Source organism: Ceratotherium simum, chromosome 17 (assembly GCF_057802395.1).
Source record: "Ceratotherium simum simum isolate JZ-2026a chromosome 17, ASM5780239v1, whole genome shotgun sequence".
Classification (NCBI taxonomy): domain Eukaryota; kingdom Metazoa; phylum Chordata; class Mammalia; order Perissodactyla; family Rhinocerotidae; genus Ceratotherium; species Ceratotherium simum.
Genome location: NC_141916.1, coordinates 1,772,851 through 1,789,594, shown reverse-complemented (window position 1 = coordinate 1,789,594; position 16,744 = coordinate 1,772,851). Strand labels below are relative to the sequence as shown.

Here is a 16,744-nt window from a genome sequence, read left to right as displayed (position 1 = left end):
TACAACTTTCCAAATTTGATGAAAGATGTGAATATAAATATCCAAGGAGCTCATTGCACTCCAAGTAAGGTTAACTCAAAGAGATACACACCAAGACACCTTATAATCAAACTTCCAAAAACCAAAGACAAGGAATCTTGAAAGCAGCAGGAGAGAAGCGAATCATCACATATGAAGGATCCTCGATAAGATTACTAACAGATTGCTCATCAGAAACTTTGTAGGCCAGATGGCAATGGGCTGATGTATTCAAAATGCTAAAAGAAAACAACTGTCAACCAAGAATTCTATATCTGGCAAAACTGTCCTTCAAAAGTGAGGGAGGAATTAAGACATTCCCAGATAAACAAAAGCTGAGAGAGTTCCTGACCACTAGACCTACCCTGTGAGAAATGCTCATAGGAGTCCTGCAGGGTGAGACGGAAGGACAATAGACAGTATCTTGAAGCCAAATGGAGAAATAAAGATCTCTATAAAGGTAAATACAAGGGGCATTATAACAGCTAGTACTGTTGTCACAAAGATTTCTAACTGTACTTTTTGTTTTCTAATTGATTTAAGAGACTAATACATTTAAAGGAAAAAAAATAACTATTAGTCTAAAAGCTAATATTATTGTAACTTTGGTTTGTAACTCGTTTTCTATATAATTTAGGAGACTAATGCATTTAAAAGAATTATTAGTTTATATTTCTGGGTATACAGTGTATAAAGATGTAATTTTGTGACATCAGTAACTGAAAGAGGTGGGGATGGAGCTGTAAAGGAGCAGAGTTTTTGTATGTTACTGAAGTTAAGCTGATATAAATTCAACTTAGAGTGTTATAACTTTAGGATGTTAAATGTCGTCCCCATGATCACCACAAAGAAAATAGCTATAGAATATACACAAAAGGGAATAGAAAGGAATTTAAACATTTCACTACAAAAAATCAACTAAACAAAAAAGAAAACGGTAATGCAAGAAATGAGGGACAAAAAACTTAAGGCGTGTAGAAAACAACTAGCGCAATGACAGAAGTAAGTCACTCCTTGTTAGTAATTACTTTCAATGTAAATAGATTAAATTCTCCAATCAAAAGACAGAATTTGGCAGAATGGATAAAAATACGTGATCCAACTATATGGTATCTACAAGAGATTCACTTGAGATCCAAAGATACAAATAAATTGAAAGTCAAAAGATGGAAATAGATTTTCCATGCAAATAGTAGCCAAAAGAGGGCAGGGATGGTTATACTAATACCAGACAAAATAGACTTTAAATTAAAAAAGGTTACAAGAGACAAGGAAGAACATTATATATTAATAAAATGTTCAATAGAGCAAGAAGATATGACAATTAAACATTTATGTATCTAATGACAGACTGTCAAAATATACAAAGCAAAAACCAACAGAATTGAAGGGAGAAACAGACAGTTCTACAATGATAGTCAGAACTTCAATACCCTAATCACAATAATGGCTAGAACAACCAGACAGAAGATAAGTGAGGGAATAGAGGACTTAACACAATAGACCAACTAGGTCTAACAGACGTATACAAAACACTTTACCCAACAATAATGGCATAAGCATTTTTCTCAAGTGCACATGGGACATTTTCATATTAGACCACATGTTAGCCACAAATTAAGTCTTAACAGATTTAAAAAGATAGATATCATACAAAGTATCTTCTCCAACCAGAAGGGAATGAAGTTAGAAATCAACAACAGAAGGAAAACTGGAAAATTCACAAAGTTGTGGAAATTAAACAATGCACTTTAAACAACCAATGGATCAAAGAAGAAATCACAAGAGAAATTAGGTGAAACCTAGTGATAAATTAAAATGGAAATATAATATGTCAAAACTTATAGGAAACAGAGAAAGCAGTGCTAAGGGAGAAATTTATAGCTATAAATACTTATATTAAAAAACATAAAAGGAGGGCTGGCCTTGTGGTGTAGTGGATAAGTTCATGCGCTCCGCTTTGGCAGCCTGGGGTTCACAGGTTCGGATCCTGGGCACGGACCTATGCACCACTCATCGAGCCATGCTGTGGTGGCGTCCCACATACAAGATAGATAGAGGAAGATGGGCACAGGTGTTAGCTCAGAGCTAATCTTCCTCAGCAAAAAGAGGAGGATTGGCAATATATGTTAGCTCAGAGCTAGATTTCCTCACAAAAAAACAAAAAACAAGAAAGATCTCAAATCAACAACCTAACTTTATAACTTAAGGAACTAGACAAAGAAGAACAAACCAAAACCAGAGTTAGCAGAAGGAAGGAAATAATAAAGTTCGGAGCACAAGTGAATGAAAAGAGAATAGAAAAACAAGAGAAAAATCAATGAAACCAAAGTTGATTATTCAGAAAGATCAACACAGTTGACAAATGTTTAGCTAGGTGGACTAAGGAAGAAAAGAGGGTAGATTCAAATTACTGAAGCCAGAAGTGAAAGTGGGGACATCACTATTGATTCTACCAAAATAAAAAGGATTACAAGAGAGTACTGTGAAAAGTTGGATGCAAACAAATTGGATAACCTCGATGAAGTGGACAAATTCCTAGAAACACAAAACCTACCAAGACTCAATCACAAAGAAATAGAAAATCTGAATATACCTATAACTACCAAGGAGACTGAATTGCTAATCAGAAATATCCCAATAAAGAAAAGCCCTGGACCCGATGGCTTCACTGGTAAATTCTACCAAACATTTAAAGAAGAACTAATATCAGTCCTTCTCAAACTCTTCCAAAAAACTGAAGAAGAAGGAGCACTTCCTAGTTTATTCTGTGAGGCCAGCATAACCCTGATGCCAAAGCCAGACAGGGACACTACAAGAAAAGAAAACTACAGACCAATTTCCTATATGAACATTGATTCAAAAATCCTCAACAAAATACCAGCAAACCAAATTCAGCCACATATTAAAAGGATTATACACCCTGACAAAGTGGGATTTATTCTTGGAATGCAAGGATGGTACAATATATTGATCACTATAATATACCACATTAACAGAATAATGGAAAAAAACTACATTATCATTTAATTGATGCAGAAAAAGCATTTGACAAAATTCAACACATTTTCATCATAAAAATACTCAAAAAACTAGGAATAGAAGGAAACTACCTCAATATAATAAGCCATAAATGAAGAGCCCACAGGGAAATATCATACTCAATAGCGAAAGACTGACCCTCTAAGGTCAGGAACGAGACAAGGATGCCTGCTTTCACCACTTTTATTCAACATGGTCCTGGAAGTTCTAGCCAGAGCAGTTAGGCAAGAAAAAGAAATAAAAGGCATCCAGATTGGAAAGAAAAAAGTAAAATTATCTCTGTTTGCAGATGATATGATCGTATACGTAGAAAACCGTAAAGATTCCACAAAAAAATTTTAAGAACTAATAAATAAATTCAGCAGATTAGGAGGATACGAAGTCAACATGCAAAAATCAGTTGCATTTCTATACACAAACAATGAACAATCTGAAAGGAAATGGCAAAAACAATTCCACTTACAGTAGCATCAGAAAGAATAAAATACTTAGGAGTTAAGTTAACCAAGGACATGAAAGACTTGCATAATGAAAACTATAAAACATTACTGAAAGAAATTAAAGAACATGTAAATACATCCCATGTTCATGGATTAGAAGACATAATATTGTTAAAATATCAGTGCAATCCAGAGAGATCTACAGATGCAATGCAATCCCGATCAAAATCCCAGTGATTTTTTTCAAAAGTAAAAAAACCCATCCTAAAATTCATGTGGAATCTCAAGGGACGCTGAATAGCCAAAACAATCTTGAAAAAGAAGAGCAAAACTGGAGGACTCACACTTCCTGATTTCAAACCTTACTACAAGCCACAGTAATCAAAACAGTGTGCTTCTGGCATACAGACAGATTTACAGACCAGTGGAATAGAATACAGAGCCCAGAAATAAACCCTCACATATATGGTCAAATAAGTTTTGACAAGGGTGCCAAGACCATTCAATGGGAAAAAGACAGTCTTTCCAACAAATGGTGCTGGGAAAACTGGACACTCACATGCAAAAGAATGCACTTGGACCCTTACCTAACACCATATACAAAAATTAACTCAAAATGGATCAAAGACCTAAATATAAAATATAAAACAATAATAATTCTTAGAAGAAAACGTAGGACAAAGGCTTCATGACATTGGATTTGGCAATACTTTCTTGGATGTGACAGCAAAAGCACAGGCAACAAAAGCATAGATAGACAAATTGGACTTCATGAAAAATAAAAAATTTCATTCATCAAAAGACACTATCAAGAGAGTGAAAAATGCAGCCCACAAAATAGGAGAAAATGTTAGCAAATCATATCTTTGATAAGGGATTAATATCCAGAATATATAGAGGACTTCTAAAACTCAACAACATAAAAACAAACAACCTGATTCAAAAATGGGCAGAGAACTTGAATAGACATTTCTCCAAAGAAGATATACAAACGGCCAATGAGTACATGAAAAGGTGCTCAACATTGCTAATCATTAGGGAAACGCAAATCAAAACTATGAGATGCCACCTCACACCCATTAGGATGGCTAATACCAAAGAAACAGAAAACAACAAGTGTTGGAGGATGTAAAGAAATGGGAACCTTTGTGCGTTGCTAGTGGGAACATAAATGGTGTAGCTGCTGTGGAAAACAGATGGAAAACAAAAAATTACAAATAGAATTACTATATGATCCAGCAATCCCACTTCTGATTCTGTATCCAAAAGAATTGAAAGCAAGGTCTTGAAGAGATTTGTACATCCACGTTTGTAGCAGTAGCATTCACAGCAGCCAAAAGGTAGATAAATGTCCATCAACAGGTGAATGGATAAGCAAAATTTGGTATATACATACAATGTAATAGTATTCAGCCTTAAAAAGGAAAGAAATTCTGACATGTGTTACAACATGGTGAACTTTGAGGACTTTATGCTAAGTAAAATAAGCCAGGCACAAAAAGATAAATACTGTATGATTTCACTTATATGAACTTTGACCCTTACCTAACACCATATACAAAAATTGGCATCTAGAATAGTCAAACTTGTAAAAACAGAAAGTAGAATGGTGCTTGCCAGGGTTTGAGGAGAGGGGAAATGAGTTGTTTAATAGGTATAGAGGTTCAGAGATGAAAAAGTTCTGGAGATTGGCTGCACAACAGTATTGAATATATTTAACACTGCTAAACTGTATACTAAAAATGAGTTAGATGGTAAGTTTTATGTGTTTTACTACAAAAAAAGAAACCCAAAAAGGAAAAAAAAAAAGATCCCTAGGTGGGACAGAATAAAAACTTTCTAGAGATTCTAACGGAGGCTTTTTAATATTTTTAAGAGCTTTATATGTTGGTACACTGATTCTTTAATAAGTTTAATTTTATTTCAAACTTACATTTCCTTTATGTGTGGTTACAGATAGACCAGTCTCACTTCTCTTAATCGTATTTACTGTGATTACACTCATTTCAGGAGGGGGTTGTGGGATGCTTATAAGTGGAATGAACAAAGAGAGAAAGAGAGATTTTCCTGAGTTGTAATTGGCTAAAATCTCATAGAAGAGAGAGATGGACCAACAGAATATGATTCATGTAAGAGAAATGGTTTATGGTAGAATTAGCTGGGCAGTCTTACAAGCCAGAGACAAAGCATGGTGAAAGCTTCTGGAGAAAAGAAGAGTGTGCTAAGGAAGAGGCACTGGGTGCTGCCCAGCATAATGTGGGGTGTAGCAACGGCTTGTGAGGTGCACAAGCAAACACCTGGCTGAACCACTGATTTTATATGTAGGTTTGAAGTCCAGAATTGAAAATTTTGATTGTAATTGGGTTTATGGTTTTAGAAATGTTCATTTTGGATATCAGTCATCTTTGTGAACTCTAGTTAATATGTAGATTAAAATGAGACTATTTGCAAAACCCCTAACAATTCCTGATATAGTGTAGCGGTTCAGTAAATGTTACTGCCCGTGTTTGAGTGAGTTTGCTTTTTTTCTGTGCTGTAAAAAGTGAATAAGTTGTCCAGAAAGTTTCTAAAAGTATATTGAAATCTTTTGAAACTCTACGTTGTAATTTATTACCCTAATTTATATCATTTTCCTGTGACTCTACGGCATGCTTGTTCATACCGACTGTTTTCTGATGGCTGACTCCTCTGATTTGGTTCTGGGGGGTCTGTGGAATAGGAAGATACAGAGGGTGGGTTCTAAAGAGAGTCAGCTCTTTGGGAGGGATGATGGTGAAGTTTAAGAAAAGTGATTGGAGGTGGAGAATTAGCCTGCCACTCGCTAAAATGAGGTTTTAGAGCTGGAAAGGAGCCTTTCAGGTAGTTTAGTCTACCCTCTCATTTATGTCTGAGGAGATAAGCATAGAGAAGTTGAGTTGTCCAGTGTCATAGCTGTGGTGGAGAAGCCAGAATCAGTGACTTCTTAAAGGTCCTGATATCCAAACATCATAGAACTTTAGACTGTTGCATTTTTACTTTTTCTTTTGAAAAGGCTGTGCTAATGATAACATGTACATATCATATTAATTTAAAAAATAGATCTTATATATTAAATAATTGTAAATCAAATTTTTAGACTTTTGAGTTTGCTTAAATAAATTAACTGAACTAACAGTGCTGCCAGAATTCTCGTAAGGAAAATTATTATTTTAAAGGAAATAAGAAATTCTCAACTTTTTTCTTCTATCTCTAGGTTAAGTCAGCAAACAAATAAAACATGGTATTTTGAAGTATGATTAAACTCCTGATGCTGCAGCAGAGGCTAAGAATATTAATGGCCAGATCTAGGTAAGTTGAAGTTTACTTTAAAAAAAAAAATCATTAAGTCCACAAATTATATTTTTTAAACAAGAAATTTTGATAATGTTTTCTTGAATGCAATCATTTTGCCTCCTGATTTGCTGTCATCTCCCACCCCTGGATAAATAAGGACAAATGGCTTTAATTAAATGAAGATAGTGTTTACTAATTTAAAATAGGCACGCGTCAACTAACAACAGCGATAGTTCTGAGGCATGTGTCGTCAGGTGATTTCGTCGTCGTGTGAACATCATAGAGTGCACTGAAGGGGAACAAAATTTGCCACCACAAAATGTGTCTCTTTAACATGAGGATTGCTTTAGGCTGATTATTTTTAACAAACAAAAGACTCAGAATGTTTTTCTTGTTACTTCCCCCTTAACTGCCTAAAAGAATTCAGCCTGTCTCAGGAAGCGGGCTCTCACCTTAGCATAACGTGAACTAGGTGGTGGACAGGGAGGGACTAGAAAAGCCTGTTTGTTGGGCTCCCCTCTGTGTTCCTCTGTTTCTGTGTGGCCAAGCACTTGTTTTCCAAACATTTGCTCCTTTTCACCTATCTGTGAATTACCTTCCTTCCCTTTGAAGTCCCTGACTCTCCCCACCCCCAACATCCTTGTCTTTAGCTGAGGATGGTATTTAAGGTGAGGGCTTTGGCCATTTTGTCTAGTTACTCGGTTTTCCTGGGTGTCTCTGATGTATACATGTTATTAAACTTTTGTTTTTCTCCTGTTAATCTGTCTCATGTCAGTTTAATTCTTAGATCAGCCAGAAGAACCTAGAAGGGTAGAAGAAAGTTTCTTCCTCCCCTGCAGTACTTAACACAAACCTTGATGGTGTAGCCTATAGCCTACTACACACCTAGGCTATATGGTACTAGTCTTATGGGTCCACCGTCATATATATGGTCTCTTGTTGACTGAAACATCGTTATGCAGTGCATGACTGTATTCAGCAAACTTGCTGCAGTATTGGTCTTCCCAAACAGTAGCTGCCTTTTGTTCTTAGGATGCACCCTAGTTCCTTTCCTGTGTTGCTTTCGTGAGGGAACGTAGTGAGTCTCTATTTTTGCTGAGTTATGAACTTGGCGGGGTGAGACAATGAGATCGCATGGTCTCTCATCAAGTGTTTACGGTATTAGTGCATATTATTGAGTCTAACTAACCCAGACGTGGTCCCCAGTTAGTAATATCTAGTGTCTGCCTTTCCCCTGGTCTAGGAGTTTGTGGCTCAGGAGGACGTGTCAGAGATGTGGGTGGGAATTTCACATTAAACAACTCTCCTGGGTTGGAAGACAGGCCACAACTGCCTGTTGTTCCAGCTGTCTCAGTCTCTCACTCCTGCTGACCTTACTGAGGCCTCCTGTTCCTTTTTGCCTCCATTTTCGCCCATTTTGTCAGCCCTCTTCTTTCTTTGCTTCTTTCCTGACCAGCCCTGATGATCCATCACTTCAAACCCCTGTATTGCCAATACCCTATAGTTTCCGTGTCCGCTTACCCTCTGACCCTGGGTCAGTTGAACTGTGTCCCCCCTGGACTGCTGAGCACAGCTCGAAACGCAGTGTAGCCTGGCTCTCGGCCTCTGCTGAGGTCTCAGGGCAGAATCCTCAGTAATCTAGTAACTCACTTGGGTAGCTCCCCAGTGAGCCATGCTGCTGTCACTCAAGTCCTTCATTCTGCAGACTTGCCTTCTGTTTTATGAAGGAAATGTTGGGTGACCCCCGTTGTCTGCTTCAGCTCCTCTGCTGTGCTCCACCTGTTCTGGTTTGTTCCCTCTCTCCTCGTTGGGCAGACTTCCGAGTCTGGCCCTGGAGCTCATCTTCCCCAACTCCCCCTGTCTTGACCCATCATTAGCCCTTCTCTTTCCTCTGTTGTTTCCTCTATTTTTTCACCTTTCCTGACCTACTGATTACAAACCTGCACAAATTGATGTCATCTTAACACCGTAAATAACTCAAGCAACATATTTTCTTTTGAAATTGTGTCTGTCCACACCCTCCACTCTACTCTTTCTCAGCCTGTTCTTGGAGAGCAGTTCCGTTCTCTGGGGGCTGCTTCCTTGTCTCCCATGTGCTCACTGCAGTTGGGCTTCTGCCTCTACCCCACACCATGGATGGAACCCTCCCTCTTGACATTTTCTCTTCTTAGTTTGGGCTACTTTGATCTTTTTCTTCTCCTTCACTTGATTCTCTCTACTCCAGTACTTACACATGTGTTTCCCCCAGAATACACTCTCCATACTGTTCCTGAGCAGTGTCTTCGATTTTATAACGTCACATCCCATGTGTCTTCCAATGTTGTACCTCCTCCCTCACACCCGCACTCGTGGACTTAACTCCCTGTTTCATGCCTCCATTTGGTTTTCTCTGGAGTCTCAATGTGACATGTCTAAAACTGAACCGATTGCGAACACTTCCACTTGAAGATACCAGCTTTTTCTGTCTCGGGTGACAGAACCAGCACCCTTCATCAGCCCCACTGGAGACTGCCTCTTCCCTCCTGGATACCAGCCAGCCACTCAGTGCTGCGGACTTGTCCTCCTCAATAGTTCTCAGATTCATCTTTTTCTTCTTTATTCCTACTTTGCTGCTCTGGTTTTAGGTCTTTAGCATATTTCATTTTTCAGTACTCTCTAACTGGTTTCCCCTCGTCTGAGCTAAACCCCTATTTAAATTTATCCTGCAGATGGATGAGTTTAAAATGAGGTCCTGACCCCCGCACTTTCTTGCTTAACGTTCTTCAGTGCCTTTCTGTCATGTGTAGGATAAAATTCATTCTCCTTGGTGTGGCATACAAGGCTTTTGTGTCACATGTTAGGCTTTTCATTAATTATTATTGTACTGAACTGAAACATTCAATGAGGTAGGAGTCCCTACCTGGGTGGCACCACCACTCGTGTGTCCCTGCCAGCAGGGAAGTGGTGCCTTCACAGGTGACCTCTGAAGGAGGCAAGGGGAGGGATGATTGTTCTATCCCTTTTGAGAAACAAATTAAAAACATTCCTTTGAGGTACCATCCTTGGAGGCAAAAGCTACACTGTAGGAATCTTTTAGCTCTTCATATTTGTGAGGAGGTCAGCAGTGAGGGTGGATATTTAATTTCAAGAAGGTTTTTTTTAATGTTTCTATCAATTATCCCTTTGCTTTAAAATTTTTTTTAAATATTCTTTTGCCTCCTTCTCATCCTGTAATTTATTAAACATTTATGGAGCATGTGCTATGTCAAGCAGTATGCTTAGTGCCCTGGAAAATTAAGGAGACAAGGTTCCTGTCTTCAGGGAGATCACAGTGAAGTGGGTGGGGAGACAGAAACATCGCAATAGAAAGGGATCAGCGCCGTGACAGAGTCTTGTCCACTGGACTGTGGGGACTCTGGGGACATGCCGGCCCCAGGTTGGTCGGAGCCCCAGATCCTACCTCGACACGTCATGGTTTGGTCCCTGCTTGTGTTGCAGCCTGCCCTGTGCTCTAGCCACAGCGATGCCCCACTCTCCCCTGAATGTAGCACCGCCTTCCACGCCCTCTGTTCTTGCACATCCTCTTTTGTCTGTCTCAAGGCCTATTTCTGGTTTTTGCCCAGCACATTGTTTCTACTCACCTTTCTAAGTGAGGTGGTCCTCCCTGCCCTGCCTAACCCAGAAAGTTGGTTGCTCCCTTCTCTTGCCTATGAACTCTCCTCATGTTCTGATGTGAGGGTTAGCATAGTGCCTCATCTGTTTGTATCTCTCTCTCTCCCTCTAGACTCATGACTCTTCAGAGGCACATGCTATGACTTTGTCGTCTTTACACCACAATACTTAGCTGGCATGTTCATTAGAGCAGAATACCAAATATGAGTCTTAATTAACTTGACTATTTTATTTATCACTTCTTTTGGTTTATACACTAATATGCTTTTTCATCTTCTTAATACTTATATCTGCCAGGCTTTCTTTACCTTTGTTTAGTGCAGTTCATTCAGCTCACAGGAGACTTAGAGCACCTACTGTGTGCTAGGTATTGTGTTAGTCATGGGGAATGCAAAAGTGAATAAGGTCCATCCCTGTGGGCAAGGAGCTCACAGTGGAGGGAAGAAGATAGATAAGTAGACAGACAGTCTGTCACAATTTCTACTAAGTAAACGGTGTGAAAGATGCTGTGATCCTGGGAGGCCCAGGATGCTTTGGTGGGTACATAAGGAGAATAACTTGCCCAGTTGGTTGGAGTCGGAGAAGGCACTAAAGGCACGGCTCTCTGAGTTGAATCTTGAGAAGGAAGCAGAAGGGGAGCAGCATGAAAGGGTATGAGAGAACCAGATGCTCTGGGAAACTGTTTAGTGTGACTGGGTAGGGCTTGGGCAGAGAGAAGGGAGTCTAGACTTCATCTGTACACAGGGACCAGGTTTTGGAGGACCTCATATCATAGTGACGAGCTTTGAATTTTTTCCTGAAGGTCATGAAGAACCACTGAAGAATTTTAAGCAAGTTCTAATCAGATTCATTTTTATTTTTATTTGCTGAGAAAGATTTGCCCTGAGCTAACATCTGTTGCCAATCTTCCTCTATTTTGTATGTGAGCCGCCACCACAGCGTGGCCACTGACAGACGAGTGGTGTAGGTCTGTGCCCAGAAACCGAACTTAACCACTAAGCTACTGGAGCTGGCCCTCAGATTTATTTTTTTATTGTTTAATAGCTTCTTGTGCTTCCTTGCCTGCTCCTTTTTCAAATATTGTCACATTCATTCTTATTCTTTCCCTGGTTTGTAAGTGATATTTTGAATTCTTCCTTTGTTTGTTCATTTGGAGTGTTCTTGAACACTTCAAGTTACCTATAACCTCTTCCCTCTACCCCTCTTTGGGGAAGAGGGATTAGATGGACATGCTCTGTCAGTGTTGCCAGTATTCTGTGTGTAAGTTCCTGCTTGAATTTTGAGTTGTCTTTCGCCCCTAATGAACTATTTCAAATTTGTTTTTGTGTCTTACTTACCAATGAACTCTTGTCTGGTGGGGTACCTAAAGGATACTACAATGAATGATAAGAATCAACATACCTACCAACCCAGAAGTCTAGCATCCCTTTGGAAATTTTTAAAAGAGGGACATGAAATTCCTGTTAAATCATAATTAATTCCATGAATGCCTTTATTTAAATAGTATTAAAGACCTTATATGGGACCTTATGAGATCTATGAGACCTTAATGTTACATATGAGACCTTAAATTGGTTTTTTTTCCAAATAATTTAAAAACAGGCAGACCTTTGCAAATTAAACTGGAAATTTGAGATTTCTGTGAAGTCTGCCTCACAAAATTATTCTCATTCTTACTGAGCAAAACTTACTAGCTAGTTGTGTGAAATCTAGCTCCAGCTGTATACCTTCTTGGGCTTAATATTCCTCATCAAAATAATGCAGGGCTTGTGTTAGATGATTTCTAAAGTCTTTTTCTGTTTTATGATTTTTGTGTCCTCCATCTAATAATTTTTTCCACATTATCTTTCATGTAGCGCTCACATGGTCTTCTGAAGAAGCCATGGGTAGCTGTTGTAGCTGTCCAGATAAAGACACTGTCCCAGATAACCATCGGAACAAGTTTAAGGTCAGTAAGACTGGTTGAGTCCTTCTCTCGCTGCCTGCGTGGCTGTTGTCCTTTCACTTCACTTGATATGTCTTACTCCTCACTTCTGTCTCCAGACTCTTTCGTGTCCCTTTTTGTCCACTCTGCTTTTCGAGTTTTGACAAATGAGGATGATGTTTTCTTGCTGACAGTGTGGCATCCTCTTTTACTTTCCCTTTGGCCCTCTCTGTCCAATCAGCCACGTAGTTCTGGTGACACTTTCTTTACAGCACCGCTCTGTGGGTGCTCTTCAGTCCCCTCGCCACCTCGCCGTCCTTGCTTTGTGCCTGGACCCTTTCTTAGTGGGCTCCGCCTCCCATCACCTCTGGTCCACCTGCAGTTGACATCAAGTTAGTCTTCCTCTTTTATCATTCTAAAACTTCTGTTTTGGAACCAAACGCTCCCTTCCTTCCTCATCCATAGCCATGTGGTGTCTCTGGTAGTCTGACCTCAGTCTGCTGTAAGTCATGGCCTCTGGATCACACACACCTCGGTGTGAGTCACAGCCCTGTCGCTTCATGGCCTTGTGACCTTGGGCAGGTTACGTTATCACGAAGTCTTTGTTCTGTTTTTGTACAGTGGAGAAAATAGTATTACCTGCAGTTTAGGATTGTTAAGAGGATTAAATGGGAAAAATACATGTGAAGTGCTTTTGCCCAGTCCCGGGGGATAGATCATAAGTTTTCCCCATGTGTAATCTAGTCTTCCTAGTCCCTGGCCATTTTCCAAAACTCAGCAGTGGAAGGCCTTCCCTTACGTGAGCTCTGCCAGTCTTGTCTTGGTCTCTGAAATACCTTCTTTGCCTCTGCTGTAGCGCTGCATCTTCAGGATGTAGCCCACAGCTCCTGACCCACCAGCTCTCTCTCTCAACTTCCTTTCCTCTCTAAATTTCATTCTGCCTGAGGCCCCTCGACCTCCCTCCTCTTTTTAGATGAAGGCTTCTCCAGTAGCCCTCGGCCACAGTTCCTGCCTTTTGCAGCCTCTGCTGCTCATGCTTGTTACTTAATCACATCCAGTTCTGTGGTGTTGGCTTGGTGTGGGGCTCTGTCTTGTCTCCCCAGTGGGAACGTGAGTTCCTTGCTGACATGAAGCGGCATCACACTGCTGCATTGTCCATGCCCTGCACACATTAGTTGACGAATGAACTAACAAAGGAGTGAATAACTGACCCAATCAGCAGCAGTGCATTTTCCTGACAAACTGGTTAGATATGTGTATGACTGTCAAGTGGGAGCATTAGGTTTGTGCTAATTTAAACTTTCTTTTTTAGGTCATTAATGTGGATGATGATGGGAATGAGCTAGGTTCTGGCATAATGGAGCTTACAGACACAGAACTGATTTTATACACTCGCAAGCGAGACTCGGTAAAATGGCACTACCTCTGCCTGCGACGCTATGGCTATGATTCGAATCTCTTTTCTTTTGAAAGTGGTCGAAGGTGTCAAACTGGACAAGGTATGTGGAACCTTTGGTCTTTTTTTCTCCAAACAATATCACATTTGAAATATTGTTCTTTCAGTTATTCTATGTTATAATGTTTAAGTTAATATTTTACTTTTCTCCTGAGAGAAAAAAATTCCCCAAATAAGTGGATTGTTAAGAAAAGAGATATAAGAAACTATGTATTCATTTGTCAAGCATTTAAGCACATTCTCTACGTCCAGAATTTTGACTCATATTAACTTTAAGATTTTCAGTAAATGATTTGTCCCAGTAAATTGACTATGTGTCTTTACTGTTATAACTTGTTGGGGAAAGAACCTAAACTTTGGAGTCAAACAAACAGTTTGATTTTTTTTGCTACCTACAACTCGAATGGCCTTGGGCAAGTTATATGACCCCTGTTGAGCATCAAATGTCTTCTCTATCAGAGGAGAATAGTAATCCCTCCCTTACAGAATTATCGTCCTAATGAAACAAGGTAATGATTGTAAACCTGCAGCCAGGGCCTGTGGAGTGGTAAGGGACCACGTTGGTGATGGTGAGTTGGCCCCTGCTGATAATAGCAGACTAGAGTACCTGTGCAAATCTTGTTTTTGTCTGCCTTGTTTGGGGCCAGGTTGTTTAGACAAATGAAAATTACTCTCTCAACTTTCTTTTGGGGTTACGTTTTGAAACAGAGAATATCATTAGTTTATCAGACATTTATTTAAAAGGCCTTTCTTGCTATTGATGCACAGATGCTGACTTTCCAGTTCTGTTCTTTGACAGGTGTTCCTGTATCTTTGTTCAAGATGTGGTAACCGTTTTCCCTTCTGGTTTTTGTTTGCAGGAATCTTTGCCTTTAAGTGTGCCCGTGCAGAAGAATTATTTAACATGTTGCAAGAGATTATGCAAAATAATAGTATAAATGTGGTGGAAGAGCCGGTCGTAGAGAGGAGTAATCATCAGACAGAACTGGAGGCCCCCAGGACACCTCGAACACCTACAAGTAAGGACCCGTTTCCTGCTTGTATTTTGAATAATGGACATTTATAAACCATAGGATACTTAATCTATAGCATAGTAGACGTCACCTTTGGCTAATATAAGTATGACGATTGTCAGTTTTTTAAAACTGTTAGCTATAAGTATAAACATTTTTAGTATTTAAATATGAAGACATTACATGTTACATATTATCTAAAATGTGAATGGAAAGTTGGAGTGGAGGTGCACTGTTTGTGCTCTGACTTCTGCTGTGTCTTGCCAGAAAACACCTTCCTTTATCTTCTCAGTGCAGATTGGATTCTAATCTATTTTTATTCTCTCTGCCCTACCCCTGTTTCCTGCTTTTCTTCTTAACCAACCAACAAATGAAAACTCAGCTCCAGGGTTTGCTGCTCAGAACCTACCTAATGGATATCCCCGATATCCTTCCTTTGGAGATGCTTCGTCCCATCCTTCCAGCAGACATCCTTCCGTGGGAAGTGCACGCCTGCCTTCAGTAGGTGAAGAATCTACACATCCTTTGCTTGTGGCTGAGGAACAAGTAAGCATGTGCTCCTGTCTAACAGGGTCATGGGTTGTGTGGAGTTCAAGTGTTACTGTGCTAAAAACTTGCCGATTTTATTTATTTATTTTTTTTGAGGAAGATCTGCCCTGAGCTAAGATCTGCCAGTCCTCCTCTTTTTGCTGAGGAAGACTGGCCCTAGGCTAACATCCATGCCCATCTTCCTCCACTTTATGTGGACGCCGCCACAGCATGGCTTGACAAGTGGTGCATCGGTGCGTGCCCGGGATCCGAACCAGTGAACCCTGGGCCACCACAGCGGAGCGCGCACACTTAACCGCTTGCGCCACCAGGCCGGCCCCAAAACTTGCTGATTTTAGTCGGTTTGAATTTTAGTTTTCGCTGTTTGTATATGACTTTTGTAGTGAAGAATCAGGGGAAATAGCATATATTTGCTGACATATGCCCAAAGAAGTACAGGTATTGCAGGAAGCTTAGCATTACAGTAGTTTGTGGATTCACAGGAGAGGTGCATCTATAGATAAAGAAAGACAGGCCCGGCCCCATGGCTTAGCAGTTAAGTGCGTGCGCTCCACTACTGGTGGCCTGGGTTCGGATCCCAGGCGCGCACCGATGCACCGCTTCTCCGGCCATGCTGAGGCCGCGTCCCACATACAGCAACTAGAAGGATGTGCAGCTATGACATACAACTGTCTACTGGGGCTTTGGGGGAGAAAAAGGAGGAGGATTGGCAATAGATGTTAGCTCAGAGCCAGTCTTCCTCAGCAAAAAGAGGAGGATTAGCATGGATGTTAGCTCAGGGCTGATCTTCCTCACACACACAAAAAAATAAAATACAATAAATAACATTGATAAAGAAAGACATAGGGCCGGCCCCGTGGCTTGGTGGTTAAGTGCGCGAGCTCCGCTGCTGGCGGCCTGGGTTCGGATCCCAGGCTCGCACCGACGCACCGCTTCTCCGGCCATGCTGAGGCCGCATCCCACATACAGCAACTAGAAGGATGTGCAGCTATGACATACAACTATCTACTGGGGCTTTGGGGGGAAAAATAAATAAATAAAATCTTTAAAAAAAAAAAAAAAAAAAAAAAGAAAGACATAACTAATGCCAGTTCCTATTGTAAGAACTCCAATGGATTTGGAATTTATGCTGCTTTTTATATTACACTTTTTATAATTAGTAGACTACTAGCAGGAAGGCAGATTTTGTTGTCACTGTTTTTATAGAGCTATTTAATGTTCCTGACTATTCTGTTTTTCATTTAAGGAATGAAGTATCTGGTTGAGCTTTGTTTATGTATTAATTAGTTATACTTATCTTTTGTAAGCCATATGGTTGTTTATCATTAAGAAATTTTTA

At 40.0% G+C, this 16,744-nt stretch overlaps 1 protein-coding gene across 1 annotated transcript in view; it reads left to right on the top strand.

Moving 5' to 3' along the window:
- The window catches only part of FRS2 (fibroblast growth factor receptor substrate 2), an 83,268-nt gene that overhangs the window by 60,125 nt on the left and 6,399 nt on the right, over positions 1 to 16,744 (top strand). Inside the window, exons 6-10 of the mRNA XM_004429401.3 lie at positions 6,733 to 6,827; positions 12,320 to 12,411; positions 13,700 to 13,886; positions 14,704 to 14,862; positions 15,239 to 15,402. Coding sequence (XP_004429458.1) covers positions 12,346 to 12,411; positions 13,700 to 13,886; positions 14,704 to 14,862; positions 15,239 to 15,402 — 576 coding nt within the window. The 5' untranslated portion in view covers positions 6,733 to 6,827; positions 12,320 to 12,345. The remainder of the gene's footprint in view (positions 1 to 6,732; positions 6,828 to 12,319; positions 12,412 to 13,699; positions 13,887 to 14,703; positions 14,863 to 15,238; positions 15,403 to 16,744) is intronic.